The 21899-nt window shown below is 49.8% G+C and overlaps 7 protein-coding genes across 7 annotated transcripts; 2 read left to right on the top strand and 5 right to left on the bottom strand.

Annotated features, from left to right (window-relative positions):
- Positions 1–175: 175 nt before the first annotated feature.
- On the bottom strand, positions 176–2081 carry N7457_008080 (SUMO ligase MMS21; the record flags this gene model as incomplete). The annotated part of the gene is made up of 2 exons (XM_057179123.1): positions 176–1277; positions 1351–2081. The coding sequence occupies 2 exons, from the start codon at positions 2079–2081 to the stop codon at positions 176–178; spliced, it is 1833 nt and encodes a 610-aa protein (XP_057027509.1).
- A 3387-nt stretch (positions 2082–5468) lies between these two features.
- abd1 (mRNA (guanine-N7)-methyltransferase) lies at positions 5469–7202 on the bottom strand (the record flags this gene model as incomplete). Its single annotated transcript, XM_057179122.1, has 3 exons — positions 5469–5503; positions 5562–5728; positions 5782–7202. The coding sequence occupies 3 exons, from the start codon at positions 7200–7202 to the stop codon at positions 5469–5471; spliced, it is 1623 nt and encodes a 540-aa protein (XP_057027508.1).
- Positions 7203–7751: 549 nt separating this feature from the next.
- N7457_008078 (uncharacterized protein) lies at positions 7752–9233 on the bottom strand (the record flags this gene model as incomplete). Its single annotated transcript, XM_057179121.1, has 3 exons — positions 7752–8512; positions 8569–8652; positions 8720–9233. The coding sequence occupies 3 exons, from the start codon at positions 9231–9233 to the stop codon at positions 7752–7754; spliced, it is 1359 nt and encodes a 452-aa protein (XP_057027507.1).
- A 344-nt stretch (positions 9234–9577) lies between these two features.
- cox15 (cytochrome c oxidase assembly protein cox15) lies at positions 9578–11152 on the top strand (the record flags this gene model as incomplete). Its single annotated transcript, XM_057179120.1, is given in 3 exon segments — positions 9578–9960; positions 10040–10237; positions 10255–11152. 3 exon segments carry the CDS (start codon positions 9578–9580, stop codon positions 11150–11152), a joined length of 1479 nt encoding a protein of 492 aa, XP_057027506.1.
- Positions 11153–11521: 369 nt separating this feature from the next.
- On the bottom strand, positions 11522–12844 carry N7457_008076 (uncharacterized protein; the record flags this gene model as incomplete). Its single annotated transcript, XM_057179119.1, has 2 exons — positions 11522–12339; positions 12406–12844. 2 exons carry the CDS (start codon positions 12842–12844, stop codon positions 11522–11524), a joined length of 1257 nt encoding a protein of 418 aa, XP_057027505.1.
- Positions 12845–13417: 573 nt separating this feature from the next.
- On the bottom strand, positions 13418–15605 carry N7457_008075 (lysine--tRNA ligase KRS1; the record flags this gene model as incomplete). The annotated part of the gene is made up of 5 exons (XM_057179118.1): positions 13418–13817; positions 13871–14391; positions 14457–14458; positions 14534–15269; positions 15384–15605. The coding sequence occupies 5 exons, from the start codon at positions 15603–15605 to the stop codon at positions 13418–13420; spliced, it is 1881 nt and encodes a 626-aa protein (XP_057027504.1).
- Positions 15606–19133: 3528 nt separating this feature from the next.
- Positions 19134–21781, top strand: N7457_008074 (putative dynamin GTPase; the record flags this gene model as incomplete). Its single annotated transcript, XM_057179117.1, is given in 4 exon segments — positions 19134–19188; positions 19199–21339; positions 21400–21541; positions 21597–21781. The coding sequence occupies 4 exon segments, from the start codon at positions 19134–19136 to the stop codon at positions 21779–21781; spliced, it is 2523 nt and encodes an 840-aa protein (XP_057027503.1).
- Between the last annotated feature and the right edge of the window lie 118 nt (positions 21782–21899).

Below are 21899 nucleotides of genomic sequence, written 5' to 3'. Positions count from 1 at the left end.
CCTTACACAATACTATATGAGCGCAGCTCCCTGTCCAGGTAGCACGGATACAGTCAGCGGTCGATTGTCGAGGATCTTACAACGTCCAGCGCAGATCATTGGTTCGGAATGTTTCATTTGCTCGGTGTAAGGGAACGAAACATCAATTAAAACAGTGGAATTGGGCGGTGTCATATCAATCACTGTCGCTTCCTGCTTGCGATGCCTCATCCTCTGACTCACTCTTGACCTGGGTCGAAATATCACTATCACTATCAGTAGCAGTGTCGGAGTCCTCGCCATCATCCTCGTCACTCTCCCCTTGCTTGCTCGGAGCATCTGGGGCGTTTTCGTGCATGTTCTCGGTTTCAGCTTCACCATCCTGCTCTTCGCCTCCCTCCACATCTGCTTGCACATTACCATCCTCCTCTTCCTGATTCTCCGCCTCTGCGTGTTCCATATTTGCATCCTCCAATTCATTGCCTTGGCTCACGCCAGGCTGTTCTCCGTCCTCTTCTGCATTTTCTGATCCGTTATTATCGTCTTCCTCGTTATTATATTCTTCCCGATTCCTCCCGTTTGGCAACTCACCATCATTCTCAGCATCCGCACTCTCGGCATCGTCATCTGAATCATCGAAATCCGATTCAACAGCATCGGCAGCTTGACTAAGCGGTTCCGGCTTAATACGCTGGGTGGGAGGCGCATCAACATCCATGGCATCGTCATCGCTCTCCCCATCACTAGCCAAAGTAATGTTGGTAGACCGGTCCTTTTGTTTTCGACCATCTCCTTCGAGGTGATCATCTTCATCTTCGCGCTCCTGCAGCTCTTGCGCGCGACGCACACGTCGCAGTAGAACGGGATCGGGCCGCAGATCATCCGCAGTCAACGGAATAGAACAGACTGGGCATTTGACCATGTGAATGCGGCGCTGGTTTCGGCGAGACGCTGGGGGTGCAATGGTCGTTTTGCTGCGAGTGATCATGTCCATGATGGCTGTGCGCTCGAAGCTATGGGGGCATTTTGTGCTGGTCACGGGATCAACGTAGGGAGTTAGAGTCAATGGACATTTGAGGGAGACCCGCTCACGCTCAATGGCAATGTCATCGGAGTCGGCAGGTGAGGGGTCCCGGTTCCGGTTGCGCGTGCGTACTGAAGTCCCTGATCGTGCATTGATATCTTCCATGTGGTTGAACCATGTAGATGAGTGTGGGAGAGGCGGTACATCGTCGCCGGGGAACTTGGAGTCGTGTACCATTCGGTAGAAACCGATGTAAGAGTTATTGCTGGCATATCTAGGTCATAGCTGTCAGTTTCTGCAAACCATGGTATAGTAATGACAACCGAAGCAAAAGCCAAATGACATACTTCTCAGTCAAAGAAAGCGCATTCCACTTCTGCACTCCCTCCATCAACCTATCATCTAGTTTGCGACTGGGCGGGTTCTGCGCATTGCGCTCTCTGGCCTCTCGCTCAGCAGGATCTTCGTAGTCTCCATCCTCGGGGTCTTCCCCATCAGCATCATCGCCAGCATCGGCTCTCTGCACTGCCCGTTGTTGGCGGGTTTGTCTCACTCCCAGAGCGGCGTTGACTGCCTCAAGCGCCTCCCCCTCAATCTGGGTCATCGCCTCCGTCAAACCTTGTAACTTGAGTTCTGAATCGACAATCAATCGTGTCTTTTCTTCCATTCGCGCACTGACAGCATCAACTCGAGCCTCCGCCTCGGCAAGCCGCTGGTACTCCTCATTCCCCTCATCATCGTCAACGGTCTCATCGCCCTGACGCCGTCGCACTTCCTTGGATTTCTCGTAGCGGGCCCGCGCATCACAAAGGCGCTCATTTACTTCGCCACCTGAATGTGTGAGTTTCTCGGCGGCGTGTTCGAGGTGGGTGCGGAGGGTGCGAAGGTGGTGAGATGAGAGGAGGACAGCGATTTGGCGCTGGCTGTCAAGTGTGAGGGGTGCCTCGGGGGGTTGGTATGGTGGTAGAGATACTTCTTCTGCGTCTGAGCTGCGGGCTGTGCTTCGTCTCCGTGATTGTGATTGAGGGTGGGATTGAGATGATGTTGGATGCCGTCGGCCTGGTGTTGCCGACATCATTTTGGGAAGTTGAGGTCGTGTAGATCCTGGGATAGATAGATTCGCAGTACTCGGGCTCTGATGCTTTGACTCGAATTCAGACTCCCGTCGTTGACAAAGAAAGTCCAACCAAGCGCATCTCGAAATCCCGACGCGAGACGCGATGACGCTAATCCTGTTCGGGGTTATAGCGACGATAAGCCTTATCGCTCCAGCGGCGGACAAAGTGCCCAAGTGGACCTCGTGAAGTACAGCCAGTTGTTTGGAGCATATATTCCATATTCGTCCAATGATGATCCATTCATACCCCCATGCATCATCGCAAGTATATCAAATGTCTGTTCTCCCAATCTAAGACTTGAATAGTTGATCCTTGTTAGGTTTCTCCATTCTTGATGGACATGTACTTCAGCATCAAAGAAAATCCGGGTACCAAATGATGTATTCGAGCAACACGCAACTCCCAAATGACAACAGAAACACTGTTCAAAGCAATCCTCAAATGATGAACCTAGAACTAGGCCTTAATGAACCTCCCCTTGGCCTTGCCTTTCCACACAAGAGGTCGTGAAAAATAGGCATTTGCCATCTTCAAAAGAAAAGCAGGATTGTCAGATCGAAGCATCCGATCGAATCTCTCATCAAAGCCCTTCTTCTCTTTGGCCGTAAACTCGCATCCCCGGTCATGTATACAACATATACACTCCGCGGTACAGTGCCCAATCCCTTTCCCTCTCCCTTTCCCGGCAGATAATCGACGTGTCTCACAGCATCCACAACCCCGGCTACAGCAGCCACCTTTGCCTATACAGTCATCGATAAGCTCCTTGCGAAGATACCAGGCAGGATTGCGCTTCACCGAATTGTAGCCCTTTCTCAACCACGTTCTAGGGAGCATAGACTCCTGTTCGTAGAGATTGCGTTCGTAATGGGAACGTAAAGTTCTGACCTTTATCAATTCCTCTTCAAGCGTGCCGAGTTGGGAGCTTTTGATATCGAGAATGAGGGCCTTTTCTGTAGCTCTTTTCTTCTTGGTCAACGCTTCTTCTCGTTGGATAGTTGTGCGGAGACAAGTTTCAGCCCAAATTAGATCGATGAGGAGGCTGGAATTGTACCCCCCGAATAGGCCGTGGTAAATTGTTCCATCGATATCTGAGGAGTGTCTGTAATTTTCCAAGGCGAACAAAGTCGTATATTTTCCGATCATGTTGGCGGGTTCAATAGATAGATGTTATCGAAGTTACAAAGAAAGTCTTCACATGCGCAGAATGGTGGAATGGAGAGAGGCTTTATTATTGAGTCATCACAATCTTTTACCGCGTCTCAAAAAGTGCAATGCTCCGCCGGTCCTGAAAAGGATAAATTGGCGTGATTCAACCTTGCGCTTTACGATGATCCATGGATATAGGGTCGTCGTATCCTGGCCTACGTAAGAGGTATACATCCAAATGTATATCGTCAAAGTAATATTATATCATATCTAGATCAGCCGATCAGCTTTTGATGATCTTAGTCTAACGTAAATAAGCAACTTTCTTTATAAAAAGGAAGCGGAAGGAATAGGATCTATTACAATATTTCAAAGCGACGAGAATACAAACTTGACACTATCTAGCTTCCGATATAACACAGAGTTAATGATTATCTCAGAGCAAGGTAAAAGACAAGTAAAGAGGAATAAGCAATTAAGGAAGGCACGCGTGTAGTGGTATAGGTAGAACTTCGACCCAGTTCGCCTAACTTGACCATAGATGGCAAAGGGACATGGGTGTGATGCACTTGAGCTTATCGTGTGAGTAAATAGAACCTGGGATATGTCCACTTGATCGTATACTGGCTTTATGCAGAAGGCAAGGCCCTGACTTTGCAGCAAAGTACGGTGCACGGTTCCATCGCTATACCCAGCCTTTCAGGAGCTATGATTTGCAACACAGCAATGAGCGGCGTCCAGAGCGAGCTAAAATCAGACGTATACAGGTAGCTCATTCCGTTTCAATTGAAACCAACCTCTGAGCGCTATACAGCTTCACACACACTACGAGGTCAATTTCTTAGTTCACCATAATCCTAGACCATCGACTCCAAGCATCTGGGGCCCATCTGTCTGTAGGAGATATCAGCAACATAGAAGGCAACCCTACTTAGAACCCAACTGCGTATATCCAATTGCGCGGGGAACCTTCATAGGGAAGAAACTCCCTCCGAGACCAAGCTACTTCAGACATTCGAGAGATTGGATAAAGTATATGCAGATGTCCGCATAGGTGGCGTGGAGAGGAATGGGTAACACCCCTGGCAGACTTTTTACCGCTGTTTCATAGCGATAAATACCGAGCGCGTTGAAACCCCATGATCAAAAAGCGGCAAGATATGAGTACCTAAACGAAAGAAGCAAGGTCTCGAGAGCTGGACATCGCCAAGAGACGCCAGTGGCTGCTCACCCGCAGCTCCTATGCAATGTCACCACACAAATCATGTCAGACCGCAAAATAGACAACACATGCATCCCTCTGTTTCTAAGACACCCTGAACCCTGCAAGACAGCCAACCTGCGAGATCGCCAGGTAGTCCTATTCAAAGCTAGCCTTGCTCGCAGCCCCCACTCATCCGAGCAGCGCATTGTCTGATTTGCGGAATCGAGGGTAAGCAACAAGTTCAGGAATCTGAAGCTTCAAGGCTAAGAATCCAACTACATCATGCTTTTAATGTTCAGGCCGGAAATACGATTCTTGGCAAAAAAAGACATCTAAAAGCGCTAGAATTTCTGCAAAGAAGAATATATCTCGAACTATAGCCCGCTATACAATAATTGACTTGAATACCCAACCCCCAATTTCTGTACCTCGACTACGTATTTCCCAGGCCTCTACTATATCCCCCTTATCCTCTCGCAGCCCATACCCAAGCCTGCAATCCCACCAGTCTCGATGCCAACACCTCAAACCCCTTCACAATAGGCCCAGCCCCAGACCAAAAGGCTTCGCATTCAACCACATCAGCCTCTTAACCACCAACCTCCCCGCCATGAAAAGCTTCTACGACAACATCCTCAATATGCGCAATATCTTCGACGCACCAGTCACACCCAGTTTGAGATGTTTTTGATAGTTATGGATCCTGATGGGAATGTGGTAGAGATTCAGCAGCAGGATGTGTATATTAGGAGGGAATCGGATATTTGGATGTAGTTGTACCATCGGGGTTGTTTCAATGGAGCTGTCATAAATGGGGATACGTTCATAGAGGCTTGTTTTTGGGTTATTCTAGTATTGGAGGGAATAATTACATGTTCAATGATACATATGCGAAGCGCTGGCGAGTTGAGTATATAGACAATGAGATAGATATCTCGGGTGTAATATGCTGCTTTCAACTCTTGACCACCATTGGAAAAGCTTTGACAACAGCCTAAACCTTATAGAAGCAGTAGGCATGGTAGAAACCTAGGGACAAGATTTGTTAGTGATTGAACTCCACAACGTAGACCGATGAAATACTCACTGACGGCCTCCTTTTCTTCCTCTGTCATATTCAAAGCACCAGTTGCGCGGTCTCTTACGCCCATCCGCTCACTGAGCGGACCCAGCTCTGGGTGGTTCTTTTCATCTTCCCAAATATCCAAGAACGGCTTGCGATATTGTAGCTCAAGGTTGTAGTCTTCGGTGAGGCTGGGTAAACAGTTAGCACTATGCTGCAAAAGGTGACAACGGCCAGAACTCACGCTCGGAAAGCCTCCCATGGAACGACGTATTCAGGAACCTCCTCCACTGCTTCCTTCATGAAGTAACTGTACTTCCATCCGAAAGGGGGGCGGAAGACTCCATCCTCGGGGGTTGGGCCAGGAAAGCGAACACGATAAATATCGTTGCCCCACTGGGCCCGTTCATCCTCCTCGACTTCACCATCCTCGGGGCCCTCCGGCTCAGCAGGCTTGACAGCCTCACGCTCCTTGCGCTCCTTATGGAAGGTAGACACGCGGCTGCTGATGACGTCTGAGTTGGGACAGACACCAAGGAAACGACCACCTTTTTTCAAGCAACCTGCGACATTGCTGAGCATCTGGCGTGTCTTCTCCTCACTCTCAAACGCATAATGAATAGTAAACATAGCTGCAACGATATCGAAGCCTCCACCGCCGTAGCGAGAGGCCATGATAGATCCACCCGGCCCGGCATTGGCGTCGATGCCAACCTGCTGGACGATGCTGACATCACCCAGCCACTCGCCAAAGCAGTCCTTTGGATAGAACTCAGCGTGGAAGATTGGCTGGGGTGGCCGACGGCCTCGCTGGCCTCGACCCGAACGCATTTGTTCGTACCGACCCCGCGCCTGATCAATCGAAATATTGGCCGGGTCAAGGCCAACGTAGAGGTCAACTGGCTGAGGCGCCAGCTGCCACTTGCCCAAATCACCACCCTTGCCACAACCCAAGTCCAGCACAAGAAGTTTGTGATCCGCAGCAGGCGGCGGCCCCTGGCTATCATCCGCCCAGTCCTTAGTGTCATCAAATCGCGCGGTGAACGTCTCATCAGGCGAGAATTTCTGGATCAAAGTACTCTTCACCCAGTTATTGAAGCTTCGAAGCCCCTTGATCTTGCTTTCTGTCTTGCGCCACTCACGTCCTCTCTCGGGGACCGCATTATAGTGCTGTCTAACCACGTCCGCAACTCCGCGCTGGTGGGAATTCCGCATAGCTTCATCCTGCTCTGCGCGTTCGCGCTCCTCCTGTCTGCGTCGTAGTGTTTCGCGGTCTACAAGTCCCTGCCGTGCTCCACCACCCGGTCTCTTGCGTTGCCGCGGTGCTTCGGGGGAAGGAGAACGGCGTGGCTGTAGGGGCGATCTAGAGCGTCGGTCTTCGCGTGGCGCGGCGTCATTTGGGCTGCGGGAACGATTGCGTCGCGAGAATACTGATGGTGGAGTTCGACCCCGTTTCCGGAGGGCTTGATGTCTCTCTTGGAGTCTCTTGCGCTTTGATGCAGCGCTTGATAAATGATTCGATCCGTCCGCCGCGCTGTCTCCTTCGGCGCTCCTGTGTCTGCCGGAATCCCCTGGAGGGTGTGTGGTATTCGTGCGGGTAGGTGAGTAGGCTGCAGAGTGTCCAGAAGCTCCATATTGGGCACTATCTCCGTTGTAATGATCCATGGCGACGTGGGGAGAGGTCACTGATTTTAGTCCCAAAGATCTGAACTGTTCAAAGAAGTGGTTTGGCAGAAAAAAAGGTCGTAGCTGTTTGAAGGGAAACGAGATAATTTCCTTGGATAGAGTAAAATCGTAGAAGACAGAGAGAATATTAAGTCAAGGTCTCAGAAATCTTGCCTCGCTCTGGGAGTTGTGGAAGTCAGAGTAAAGCCGGCTGAGGTTCGAAGAAGGTCTAATGAGCTCCGGGTCTCGGCCAATCAGAGCTTTCAGAACCAACCCTAATTCTTCTCCGATCTACTTTGGACATCTAGCTACATTGCTCTTTGGATTTCGTCTTTCGACACATGCTTAGTGAGCAGACATTTTCAAAAGAATCCTGGTTGAGAGTCGCAAATCTAGATTGAAATTCATTATTGCGAAGTATCGTGTCTCGCAAAGACATGATTGAAGCTAACTGATAGACACAAGTCGCTGAAAGATGTACACTCAACAAAAGCAGCTTTCCCAATTAACGTAATATTGAATAGAAATGGAGATCATTAGGATGTGAGTTCAATGAGGCAAGTCAGGTAAAACCGCCTTCCGCTTGGGCGACTTGGCTGTCAAAACTTGTCTCACCCGTCGGATTTTAGCCCACCACTCACGGTCTGCTTTCTTCTTCGCATCCGCATTTTCTTCCTCATCTGCGGTCTCAACTGGTGTTCCCGGTTCCGTCCTCAACGTGTCTGTGGAAGCCATACTGCGAACTCTGCGACGGTGTTTGACCTTTACGGCCTCGGCGACGATCTGCCATCCAGCGCGGAGTTCCGCCACCTTCTCGTTGGGTCGACCAGTGCCGCTCTGGGCTATTTTCTCGATCCAGGGACAATATTCCATGTGCTCATTGGCAACATCCAGGGAAGTGTAGACGGTCACGTCTCCATTGTCTTTGGGTTTATACATCCATAACCCTAGGCGACGGAAACAGGCACCGCATTCTACTAGCCCGGCAGCTCCATCGGAAGCAGTATTCCAACCGAGCAACGCTAATGCGAGGGCCACCCGGTTCATGGGTTGGGGTATTTCTGCTGACTCCTGGTTGTCACCGCTCCCAGCCTGAGTCTCTCCATTGGCAGAGACAACAGGCTCCTCAATTTCTTTGGACCATTCCTTAGGGAGTCCTTTGATGAGAGCGTCGAGGTCAAGTCCCTCTGGTGTTTGAACGATATCGTCGGCCGGCAATTTATCGCCCATCCTCGCAATATTCGTGTAGCGCTGATGCAGTCCTGCTAGGGCAGTATCATAGTTGGTCAAAGGGAGATGCTGGATAGTAGCTGAATAAATGTTAGTATTGGGACCAAAGGAAGGTCGGTATTGGATCAAAACTTACCATCGCAACTTTTGTTCCGCCACGGGCAGGTTTCGCCATGACCACTACTTAGCATTTTGGCATACTCGTCCACCAGTCTCGCGCCTGTACATGCGTAGGTTAGTCTCTCGCCATCATTCGACTATGGCGGTACATGCGCTGGATTACTCACGGACTTCCTTGCGCTCCTCCACCTTCTCAATGTCGAAACCATCGAGTTCGTCTATCTCGTCAGGGAGTTTCACAACAACCGCGCCGCCACAATCGCTCACACAGGTGACACGCATGACATCTGTACATATCCAACCCTGCTTCGCCCATTTCACTTCATTGATCGGGGACGGCTTTGATGTCCATCGGTCGACGCGGCGGAAGGTCTCCAGTCGCTCAAGGAACCGTTCGCGATCCCAAGGGACAAACGTAGGGCGCTTGTTCGAGCTTGCGGAGGCTATTCGGTGGGCTGGCCTGGTGATCTTCTGGATTGAGTTGCGCACTGCTGTGAGGTCCGAGCGATCGGTACTACTCAAGCGGACTTTCTTGATCGATAGGTGAGCGGAGAGACGGTCTCGCGCTGTCGCAGGCGCCACAGGGGCTGGTTTGGGCGCATTATCAGGCGTAGAAGGTTTCGATAGCGATTCGAGGACACGATGGAATTTTCGCTTCTTTGACTCCAGGGCGTAGGACATGTTGGACTGCGCTGAGAAGATAGTCAAGTGGATGCAGATCAATACAATGCGGACGGTTGGAGCTGCGGCGATAACAATGCCCGAGGTGTTACCGCCTTAAACATCAACTTCACTCTGGCTCTTTCATGGATATTCGGGGTCGATTGTCAATAGAACGGTTTAGCTGGCTAGAATGTCTCGGGTATTAATGTAACTCAGTCAGTTGTGTTCGAGATACCACAGCGTTCCAAGATTATTCAACTCCGACAAATGCTCCGCCGCTGATTGGTCCGTGGGCATTCCGCGATATCGTACGTTCTCCGAACTCAAGCAACTTTCTTCGTGCACTCGTCGCCTTCTCAATCATGGCTTCTCTAGGGAGCTCTGCGTCACTATGGCGGAGCGTTGCGCCTCGCCTGGCCAAAGATTTCTTCACATCCCGTCAATGTATCCGAAATCAGGGCTACGTAGCCAAGTCGATCCGCCAATTCAGCATCCCGTCACGTCAGCCCAGCAAGATCCAATCGGCTCTTTTGAACGATCCGAAACGCCAATTCTTCACTTCTAGCATCAAGCGATCAAATGCAGCACCAGCAGTTGCAGAGACGATCGAAGAGGGTGCTGCGAAGGCCAAATCGAGCTTCCCCAAAATCAGCGACAAGGCCGTTGCCTACTGGCTTTTGGGCAGCGCAGCTAGTGTTTTCGGTATCGTGGTCTTCGGTGGCTTAACACGTTTGACAGAATCTGGGTACGTTTGCTTTATTGCTTGGCCTCCTTAAGGTCTGATATAGGGGCCTCAGAAGCTGACAGGGCAATTTTTGCCACAGATTGAGTATTACCGAATGGCGACCTGTTACCGGCTCCCTCCCTCCTATGAACGCCGCAGACTGGGAGGATGAGTTCTCAAAGTACCGCGCATCCCCCGAATTCCAATTACTTAACCCCAACATGACCCTTTCTGAGTTCAAGTCGATCTACTATATGGAATGGATTCACCGGCTCTGGGGCCGATTTGTCGGAATCTCGTTTGTGCTCCCCGCAGTCTACTTCGTCGCAAAAAGAAGGTCACCACGCCCATGGCATTGCGTCTCTTCGGCATTGCTGGTCTTATTGGTTTCCAGGGATTCCTGGGCTGGTGGATGGTCAAGTCTGGCTTGAAGGATGACCTCTTTGCCCCCGGCAGTCACCCTCGAGTGAGCCAGTACCGTTTGACCGCTCACTTGGCTGCTGCATTCACTTGCTATGTCGCGATGTTGTGGAATGGTCTTGCCATCTTGCGGTCCCACCGGTTGATGGCTGATGCAGCCGCTGGAATTAAGCAGCTGGATGCGCTGCGTGACCCGAAGCTGGCCTTCTTCCGCCGCTCAGTCGCTGGTATCGCTCTCTTGGTCTTCACGACTGTCGTTTCCGGTGGTCTTGTCGCTGGTCTTGATGCTGGATTGATCTACAACGAGTTCCCCTTCATGGGCAAAGGACTGGCACCTCCCAGTGAGGAGCTGTTTGACGCCCGTTACTCCCGCCACGAGGACCGCTCTGATCTTTGGTGGCGCAACATGCTTGAGAACCCTTCTCTTGTCCAACTTGATCACCGTATCCTTGCCATGTCCACCTTCACCGCCATCTGCGCTTTGATGGTTTACACTCGCCGCTCGCCCACCATGAAGCGCTACCTACCGGCCCCTGCCAGAAAGGGTGTCCACGGTGTGTTTGCGTTTGCCTGTTGCCAGGTCGGCCTTGGTATCAGTACTCTCCTCTACCTTGTCCCCACTCCCCTTGCCTCCGCCCACCAGGCTGGTAGCTTGTTCCTCCTTACTTGGGTCATGATCTTGGGTAGCCGAGTCTGGAACCCATCGCGCACAGCTAAGCTGTTGCAGATGGCCGTGAAAGCCCGCTCCCAACAGCTTTCTAGCTCTGCTGCCTCTGCTGTGAAGAGAGTCTAAACGAGTTAGCTCTCAAATGTACGAATATGTTGACCGGGACCGATTGTCAATCAATCAATCGCCTTGGGGCTTTGATACCATCTCCATTCATCTGCTGGCTCGAATATTCATCGAGCCTTATTGTATAACTAGCATTACTCCTGATTTATTGTAAAAAAACACATCTATCGCAAAAAAAAGAACGTTATTGGTTGACTTGTACCTAACTCCAAACCGAGTTCCAGTACTCCGCCAAGCAAGACAATGGCTTGCCCATAATTCCTCAATGTTCCCAAATTTCTCACTTCCTCCCCATCATTTCCTGACATTCACTTTCCAGATTGTCGCCAGATTATCGTCGTCTCATAAATTCCTCAGATCCAGATCAATTTACTCCGCCATCGTCGAGGGTCTAGCAGCACGCACAGGGTTACGACGGGTGATGACATATCCAATGGGCAGACCATCCGCACCAATAGGGATAACATCATCATCACCACCCTGGGGCCAAACCCCCTCTTCAGGAATCGACAAGGTCATCTCAGAGTCAGGCGACACTGCATCGACTGGACGCTCGAACTGGCTGCGAGTAGCCGGCATCTCCAGAGCTTCATTGCCTTTGACACTACCGGCGGCACTAGGAGTCCGGTTACCGAAAGATCCAAGTTCAAGCAGGGTTCGCGCAGCCCTCACATCTTCATCGAAATCCGCACGTCGAGTCTCGTTTGCATTCGCAGCGGGAGACAGTGGCGTATAGCCTCCCTCAGGGACATGAGTTGCTCCAATAGACCCGTGAGTGCGGTCTCCGTTGCGGTCTGTCTGGCACTTTCGGCATAGTTGCCAGCCGCAGGTCTGGCACCGCGACATGCCGTTCCTGTTGCGCTTGTTGCATTCGTCGCACTTTGCTGTGTGGGCGGCTACTTCAGAGAATGTAACACCGATTCGGCGTCTCTGGACTCTGCCGCTTGGGACTGGGTCGTCCCTGGGTTCGCGCGCTGGGAGTGTGGGTTTCGGTAGGTTTCGATCCCCTAGGGCTGGTCGAGGGGGATTGGGGGAGACCTCAGGTGTTGAGGGTGTCCGGGAGCTCGAGGACATGCGCTCGCGCAGGATCCTCTGCGCGGAACTGAGAGTGGACTGCGTGTCGGTTGGGGATGCCTTGCTTACTCTCGGGCGTAGGGGGAGGGTTTCAGAGGTGGGAAGAGGTAGGTCTGTAGGATGTTCTGGTAAGGAGGACTTTTGCCTCAAGATGGGACATGCTTTTGTCGCGTTCTTACCTCTATTCCCAGCAAATCTCATCTCAGGTCGGAAAGCTCCTGCAGGGTCCTGCTTTTGATCGTTAGTTATGATGACCAGTTTGTATATGTATCGTCGATGCGGACGCACGGTTGGAGAACTGAACCACCGGTCCCGGAAGGCCTGGCGAGAGGTTAGAAGGAAATCCCACGGGCGAGATAGATGGATACAAACATTTTGGCTGGGGTCAGGCGGGATGTGCCATCCCCTAACTGGATAGGGTGGACATGGGTTAGGAAGGGTACTTGTACGAGGTGATGGCGAGAGGCTATTGCCTCTTCCCTCATACACGTTATTCGTGAAACGACCAGAAGGGCGAGGATGGTTCTGTCTGTTCGCTTCGATAGACTCGTCGAGCTCTCGAAAAGATGGGAGACTCAGGTCTGGGATGCGAGGAAGCGGCATAGTATTGCGAACCATGATGCCAACAATCTTGCTTGCTTAAAGATATTCTAAAGCAGATACCGATATGAATCAAATGAATGAACACGATGATGATGAAATATGAAGTAGAAGGAATGGTGTAGATAAAAAGGCTTGGGGTCGATGAAAAGTCTCAGATGTAAGTTGAGCTGGGCCTTGTTATATAGTCTGATGAGATCGGACGACTTCTGGTAGTTTGAGGGAAGGTGCCGCTTAAGTGACAAGCAAACAGACATCCAGGAACCCTGGATAGCATAAGAGCTATGCGTGGACTAAGTCGAACAGCTGGCCCGGGGTGAATATTCGCTCAACATCGCAAGCGTGTTAGCCCTAAGTATTGGCGTTTACTTCATAGCCTATGTTTACCTACTGGTAAAGAGATGCCTGTTCTCTTACTGAGCTTCGTGATTTACGAATAATAATTTGTCTTGGAAATGGCTGTAATGGCCGAGATATCCTTGAATTCCTATTTGATAGTTCGTATTTATCAGAATAGAAAATCGCGTGTCAAACTCAAGGCGCAAGACATATCCATAGCATAATATCCGTTCTTTGGAGACTCATGTCATTCTATTCATTTGTGGGCTGTAGATTCATCGTTAGTGAGACCGGCTCGTGGAGATTAGCTGATATTAACAACATACGGATTCCTTCCTCGGGGACAGGCTCGATTCCGACAACTTCGGCGGCAGACTTGGGGTCGGCAGCGGTCTTATCATCCTTCATCATGGGGAAGGCCAAGACTTCCTTGATGCTGTAGTTGTCGGTGAGGAACATGACCAAACGGTCGATGCCCATACCCCAACCACCAGTCGGGGGCAGACCGTACTCGAGAGATTGGCAGAATGTCTCATCGATCATCTGAGCTTCGTCGTCACCCTGTTCCTTCTGGTTGGCCTGCTCCTCGAAACGCAGACGCTGGTCGAAGGGATCGTTCAACTCGGTGTAAGCATTGATAATCTCCTTGGTGCTGTAAAGAGTTAGTTTGAGACGTAACTTGGCATGGAATTAATGAGTGCTTACCAAACAAAGGCCTCGAAACGTTCACAAAGACCGGCATTCTGGCGGTGGTACTTGGCCAGCGGGGACATCATCTGGGGGTGACCAGTAATGAAAGTGGGGTTGATGCAAGTGTTCTCAATGAATTCACCGACCAACTTGTCAAGCATGCGGGCGTTGGTCTGAGGAGCCGAGCAGTCGACCTTCATCTTCTTCAGCATGCGCTTCAGGAACTCATTGGTCTCCTTGGTGTGCAGCTGGTCACCAGGAGGGAACTTTTCGCCACAGGCCTCCTCCAAGGCAGTCATCATCTCCACTCGTCGCCACGGCGCCTTCCAGTTCACGTTGTAAGTCTCACCAGATTGAGTGTGGAAGACGGTCTCGTAGCCGCCAGTAACGTGCTTGACCAGACCAGAAACAAGTTCCTCGGTCATGTCCATGAGGTCGTACACATCAGCATAGGCCTGGTAAAACTCGCAAGTAGTGAATTCAGGGTTGTGAGTAAGGTCAATTCCCTCATTACGGAAAAGTCTGCCAATCTCGTACTGCGGGAAAAAGGGGTTAGCCGACCAGGTTTTATCGTTTTATATTTCAGATAAAGGTTCCTTACCACTGCGCATGAAGTTAGCAAAAAGAAAAAGATGTAAAAGAATACTCAGAAAAGGGACAGAATGTGGGAAAACATACCTCGCTCCATGCCGCCGACAATCAGCATCTTGAGGTAGAGTTCGGGGGCCACACGAAGGAACAGGTTCATATCGAGATCATTGTGGTGAGTGATGAAGGGCTTGGCGGTGGCACCGCCGGCAATGGCGTTCATCATGGGAGTCTCGACCTCGGTGAAGTCGCGGTTATCAAGGAACTGACGGACGTAGCTGACAATCTTAGCGCGGTTGCGGAAGATAGTACGCGAGCGGTCATTCATAATAAGATCCAGGTAGCGCTGGCGGAAACGCTGCTCTTTATCCTGGAAGCCGTAGTGCTCGGAAGGAATGGCGTGCAGGCAAGGGGCCAGGAGAACAACTTCAGTAGCGAAGATGGAAAGTTCACCATCATCACGGTTCTTAGGGTTAGTGCGACCAGGGAAACCGACAATACCGACAATATCACCTCGGCGAAGGAGCTCGTGCTGCTCTTCGAAAGGCTTGCCAGTCGAGAACTGTGCTTGGCACACAACCTGGACCTTAACGCCCTCCGCGCGGATATCGTAGAAGATCAGCTTGTTACCAGCGGAACGCTTGGTGTAGATACGACCACCAATGCGAACGGGAATCTCGGGCTTCTGCTCGCCCTTCTGGAGACCGGCGTGCTCCTTGACGAAGTTGCGGAGGTCGGTGTCGACCTGGAACTTGTGAGGGTAAGGATCCGGCTGCTTGGTCTCGCGCAGCTTGTTGATTTTCTTGCTGCGAATCTCGAAGTATTGCTGGAATGACATGTTGATCAGCTCTCATTGCCCCACCTTGCGCAGAGCGCACCCGTGCGGCCGTTCGTTGACATGACCCGCGTCCTTTAATTTCCAAGCAGCGAAAGTACTCACGTTGGGAGTCAGGTTGGCCTCTTCTTCCTCGTCAGACTTCTTCTTTTCGTTCTTGGGCTTGGGGGGAGCAGCAGCTTCCTTCTCCTTCTTCTTGGCATCCTTCTCACGCTGCTTCTGGCGTCTCTTCAACTCAGTCTTGGACACCTTTTCACCGGTGACCTCGTCGAGAAGAAGGTTGGCCATGGAGACCTCGGCCTCCTTAATTGGGTTGGAATCCGCCATGATGTTTGGTTACAGAGTACAAAAGTGGGATGGTGGGATGAAGAGGGACATTTGAAATTTTGGGCGGGATCGGCATTCTTTGTGATTGGACCATTGCTCTACCCCATTCCAAGCTATCCATAATGACTCATTTTCGAGTACAGTGCTCAAAGATATACTTGTACAGCTAGATAGGTGTCACCGATATGGATTTAATCAGTCTCTATTGCTCCGACTCGAGTGGTCCCTTCTCGCCGTCCAGAGCCCACGAATACTCAATCGGGATGTAGGGCTTAGGGCAAGTAGTGGGGCTTTACCCCGCCATGCCAGATTCAGCAACTCCGATCTATAGATCCTGGGGGGTTGGTCGTTGTAAGGGAATAGCGAGCTAGGAATATTGAGAATTAGTCTTGAAGCTATCTATGACGCGGATCTCTTTGAATAATGAATCCGCAATCAAGGAAGTAAGGACAAGTTTTGCCTCATGTAGCAAGGACTATCCATAATCCTGTACAATCATGTCCTGTCAAGGCGTACGGAGGATCTAAGCCGGCACAAAACCAGGCCATTCGTCTTTTAACAACACACATGTTGTTTCCTTTAAATCTCTAGGACTAAATTGGTATTGCCATCCAATAGTACACACGGCGGTGATTATTGTCCAGTTCTGTGGTGGCTTCTGTGTGGAGATCGCGAAGAATACCTATTATGTGGCTTTATATCGTGGTTATATTGCCGTATCCCTGTATTGCTTGATAATTTATCTTGGCGCTGAGATTTTACGTTTTCCCTTCTACGCTCTACTCTGTTCACAGGTTCTTTTTTGCGTGATGCGATCATACGATTGACCGAGTTTGAGAGGCTTTTCTCTGTTATTTAATCTTAATGCGTGTTTCATGACCTCATGACCCTAATTAGCATAGTAGGAACCGGCTTGATTCAATGACTCCGAAAAATCTCGATAAACTCATCATTTCTAACCACATTTGCCTCAATCTTGTTAGGCGAAACCAAATTCTTTGCCGCTGAAAGAATCCAATGGTAGCTTCTAGCGGAGATCTATCCAACTAAGGGCTTGAGCCCAACATGAGCCTCTGTGCCTTGTCAGTGTTTCAGCTGCTTTCGTCCGTCTTGCCCAGAACCTTACCAATTTTGACTTTTTCTTGCCAAACTAGTTGGTGCGGACAGAGACCGGCTCGTCATGGGGATTAATAAATGTATTTACCAGCTAGATAAGTGACACCAAGTTACGATATATTGGCCAGTCTGTCTGATAGAATTCGATCAACTATTGAGATCATTGGTTAGCACAAGGTAGCCGGTAAGAACCTTAATTTTTTAGCCTTTAGAGTTCACGGGTACATGATATTGGTTGTTGGAGAAGAACAACACTACACGTGGATCGTGTTATTTGTCGATTTCCATGTCCCATGTTACAAGGTAGCTAGCATGCATAAATGACTGGTCCAGTTAACAGCGACAGAGCTTTCCGGATTAATATTAACGTGCACCGAGGCAAATCCTTTTGGTTTAATCATGATCTGTCAGAGAAGATATTTGACTTCGGTATACCTTCAGCTGCTCTATCGTTACTATCTGGCACATCCACCTAGTGACTTACTGCTTACTTCAGCGATAAAGCATGCACCTCTTCATAGTACTAGAAGTTGTCTAGGATTTTAGCGCACGGGTATAGTGAGCCTTATCCAACCTAAGAAACCATCCATGGATGTCTGATTTGGCTTGGTGGAGTAGTATATATCACATAGACAAGGCGTTTTCCAGAACGCTTGTGGCGGTTGGTTGCCATGGGCGCTTTGGCAATCTTTGTGGTTGTCGGGCTTTTTTACCAGCTCAAAGCGGATTCGTCGAATAAACAATATGAGATTACCGATGCTGTGATTTGCTATTTTTAGGTCCCCCTTGAAAATGGAAATCAATATAGATTCTTCCTCGGCGCTGATCTCTGCGACGGTAATCATTTTTGGGGTTGCCTCACGAGTTGTCACATTGCATTCAGCCTTCTCAGCCAAGGTATTTGGTCAGAGTAGGACTTGGCTTAGCCTTCGCGGGCGAAATGCTCTGAAAATCATCTTCCGAAACTGCTGTCAAAATGGCAAGATACAAAGCCTTGGACGTCTACTGTGCTATCGCTCGTTTCTAGCCGCCTTCTTGAGCGCGCGTTTTTTTCTCGGCGCATGGACTTCACTATTATTCGAAGCAAGTTATCAAGATATATAACAATACTGCAAAGTTCAATGGTGACTTTGATTAGGTGAGTTGGTTGTGTTTTGCTTATGTGTGGGGTACTTGTAATGTGGTACGGTCGTTCATAGAAATGCGACCCGATGAATCGAGGAACGGAGAATGGAGTTTCGGGCAAGTCATGTCCGTTGTATTGTTGGCCTCACCACTTCTTCCTATCCTCGAGCATATCAACTCCGGTAAGTTGCCGCATTACACCACGGCCTTGTCTATCCACGAAGCTGTCTCGTTAACTTGATCCCGAAGATGATGAGAAGTCAACCTCCAGTTCCCAGTCCAATCAATATGCATTGACTGCATCTCCAGCCCCACTCCACCTGGACTCTGTTCCAAAATTTGACGAGCTTGATGATTTCGAGAATCGAGATGAAGGTTGGGATTACCGCCCAATTACACACAAAGTACTATTTGCCTATGGGTTTTCAACTGGCGTGATGCCGTTCCGTTTTGCCAGTTGTATCGTGGGTATCTTCTGTGTTATACATGTTCTTCCTGTGATGTTTCTGTATCTACCTCAGGTTATTGCTTTTGGGTTCTAGATCATCGTTACGACTTTTTATAGGGGGCCCAGCTGACAAGGATCACACTTAGCAATGGGTGTCAACAGTGATTCATATATGAACATCAACAAAACTTGAATAGCTCGGAGGCGTAGGCCAATGGAGCAAACACATATCATGTTCCTGGATTTCAATTAGAACGCGAAGAACCATTTATCCATTGTGGTGTTGGAATTCCTCAAAGTGAGATCCTACCGTTCTGCATCCCCCATCCCTTGGGTTATAGTTGGCTAAAGTGGGAAGGGTTCTTGCCTTCGATAGATTCACAATACCATGCGCTCTAACTTCGGCTCTCTCTAGATGTGAACCATCTGACAGCGTTTCAGAAACGATAGTCTTTTTTGCCAGCTGGATGGCGTTATTAGAGATGGACATCTAGGAAAGACTATTCGGGGTCGACGAGATAGATAGCTACCTAGGTAGTTCAACAGTTAGGCTTGAGCGTATATGGAGGCTCGTTGCAATACAGAAATGTGCGCAGCAATTACTTGGTGTCGACTATTTTTAATCTCATCTTCTGCTGTCACGTACCCGAGTCTCCAGCACATCTCGTTTTCTTTGCTCTTCTTCTTCTTCTTCATTTTCCTCCTCCTCCTCCTACTCTTCATCCTAACCATCATCTTTGTCTTCTATCGACACCCTTCCTTCCTACTCGGTCCACCATCACCTTTTGTTAATCACGCATCTCGTTGGCATATCTGTCTTCCTGAAGAGAGCCCACATAATGTCCAGCAAGATGTCTCCCCGCGTTCCAAAGTCGGAACCCGATCCAGTGACACGTGAGTCTAGCTCCTCCTACCAAAGCAGCTTCCTTCGTGTCAACTAACCTCTTCGTCGCACCAGCCGAGCTGACTGCCCCGATGTCTGTCCCCCGCAGCCAGTCTGATTTGAATGGGCACCAATCGCTTCCCGGTGATACCCTTGACGAGCTTACTCTGTCCATGAAGAATCTAGTTAAGAAGATTCAGGACCTCAGCCACTTGGGGATTGAAGATAGTAAGATAACGCTGCCAAAGATATGCGTCGTCGGCGACCAGAGTACCGGGAAAAGCTCCCTGATTGAGGGCATCTCAGAGATCAAGGTTCCAAGATCTGAAGGCACTTGTACTCGGTGTCCTCTGGAAATCAATCTTACAGAGAGCGATGAAGGATGGAAATGTGTTATTCACCTTTCCCGCCGTTACATCTTCGATCCGAAGCGAGTTACAGCTCCCAAGAAGTCTCAGCCACTCGGGCCGTGGACAGCATTTGGAGGTCAAGACGATGAATATTTTGCGACCTTGATGAAAAAGATCGAAATCAAGAAGGCAATCTGGTGTGCTCAGTTGGCCATTCTCAGCCCAACCGTCGATTCCCAAGACTTTGTTCCTGATAAAATCACGGATATGTCGCAGAGGCCGCAAGTGAAGTTTTCTCCCAACGCAGTGCGCTTGGATATTTCGGGTCCGGGCCTTCCAAATCTTTCATTTTACGATCTCCCGGGTGTGATAAGTCAAGCTGAGCAGGACAACGAGGCCTACCTTGTCAATCTGGTTGAGAACCTCGTCAAGGATTATGTCTCTCAGGAGCACTGCATTGTACTCCTGACCTTGCCCATGACAGACGATGCAACGAATTCTAGTGCTGCTCGACTTGTCCGCAATATCAAAGGAGCAAAGGAGCGTACCCTTGGAGTATTGACCAAGCCCGATCGTCGACCTACCGCTGAGGCCTTTGACCAGTGGCATGAGATCTTGGAAGGAAACAAGTTCAAACTTGGTCATGGTTACTATGTAATTCGAAATAATCCTGACCCAATTGTCAGTCATGCGCAAGCTCGACAAGAGGAGGAGAGCTTCTTCGCCACGAAGTTCTGGCAAATGGATATGATTGCGTTCCAAGACCGCTTTGGGACCCGGAGGCTTCAGTCAGCACTGTCTGAGCTCCTTATGCGGCAGATCCTAGGCTCTTTGCCTCACATAATTTCTCAGGTTGATGAAAAGTCAAAAACGATTGACGAGGAACTTAAGACTTTGCCCAATCCCCCTACGGAGGATGTGCAGCGAATTCTTTGGGGAAAGACTGCGGACTTAGAAAGAAGCATTCATGAACTGTTCGATGGCAATTCTAGCATTGAACACGGTCCATCTGGAAGGAAGCCACTGCAAGAGCAGTGGAATCGCATCGTCATGGACCTCCAGACCGCACTTGCGAGGACCCGTCCTACCCTGGACGTCACTGCACAAAAGGATAACGAGGACCTTGCTGAAGTCATTGATTCGGATTGTGAAATGGTTGTGGGCTTTAGCTCTACGCCTAAGAAACGAAAGGCCCCAGCGAGTACCAACTCTGCAGCGGAGCCAGCGACACCCAGGAAGACTCCTTACTCGACATCTCATTTTGAAGGTTCGAAAGCCGCCAAATTTACTTTGGAACAACTTACAGAGTTGAAGATCCGTTCGAACACAGTTGGAGTACCTAATCAGCTCGACCCCAGGGCCATTGAAAACCTCAACAAAGGGGTCGTCGCCCATTGGGCAAAGCTTATGGAGTCTTTTGTGAAAGCTACACATCACCTGGTGCAGAGCATGCTTCTTGGAGCTCTGGAGGAGGAATTCTCCCAGTATCATCAGACGGGATTGTACCAGAAGGTAAATAAGATCCTGAAGGACTACCTGGGTGTTGTCCGGAATGATCACTGGCAAATGGTGCGGGACTACTGCAAGTCTGAGCACGAGGCTCCCTTCACGATGGCCCAGGGACAGCATCAAGCACTGATGGAACAGACGTTGAGAAGCTTGAAGGACCGTCGCTTCTACGCACGGGCTATCTGCTGGCTCAAAATCCGGGGGCATGATATTAGCGACGAAAGGATCGCTGAGAAAGTCAGAAAGCTTCAACCGGAAGAGCTTGGACCAGACCGTTACTCTCAAGAGATTGAGATGATGGCCGTAAGTCCCATCATGGAGGCATTCTGGAGGCATTCTGGAGTTTACTAACTTCGGTTATAGAGTTCGTTGGCCTACTACGACATTGCATCTTCTCGTTTCCTGGATGTGCTGTGTCAGTCTACGCACATGAAGTTGTTCCGGATTTGTCGAGCTAGTCTTGTCAACACTCTTCGCGATGATCTGGAAATCTTCGGTGACAATGGTCAGTATAGTCTATTGAATGGGATGATGAATGACCTTGCTAATTGGGCAGCTAGGCCGTGCGCGCTGCCTTGATCTGATGACCGAGGATCCAGAGCGCCAGCAACGGCGTGCTGTCTTGCTGAAAGAGCGAGAGAAGTTCTCGAAAGCACAGGAATGGCTGGACTCTGTCCGAGATGCGGACGTGGAGACTGAAGAGTGGAATGGAACGGATATTATGGACATGAAGGTTGATTGGTGATTTGCCATGGAGGTTTTGCGGTCTTTATGATTTCTACTACTTGTACTTGCTTGTGGATTGGTCAATGGTGGGCTTGAAATGGCCGTACAAAGTGTGTGGGCGCCCGAGTGGATTTTCA

The sequence above is a fragment of the Penicillium paradoxum genome, assembly GCF_028828445.1.
Source record: "Penicillium paradoxum strain IBT 22861 chromosome Unknown utg000007l_segment0_segment0, whole genome shotgun sequence".
Taxonomy (NCBI): Eukaryota; Fungi; Ascomycota; class Eurotiomycetes; order Eurotiales; family Aspergillaceae; genus Penicillium; species Penicillium paradoxum.
Note: the sequence above shows the minus strand (reverse complement) of the source record. Positions and strands in the feature narration are given on the sequence as shown.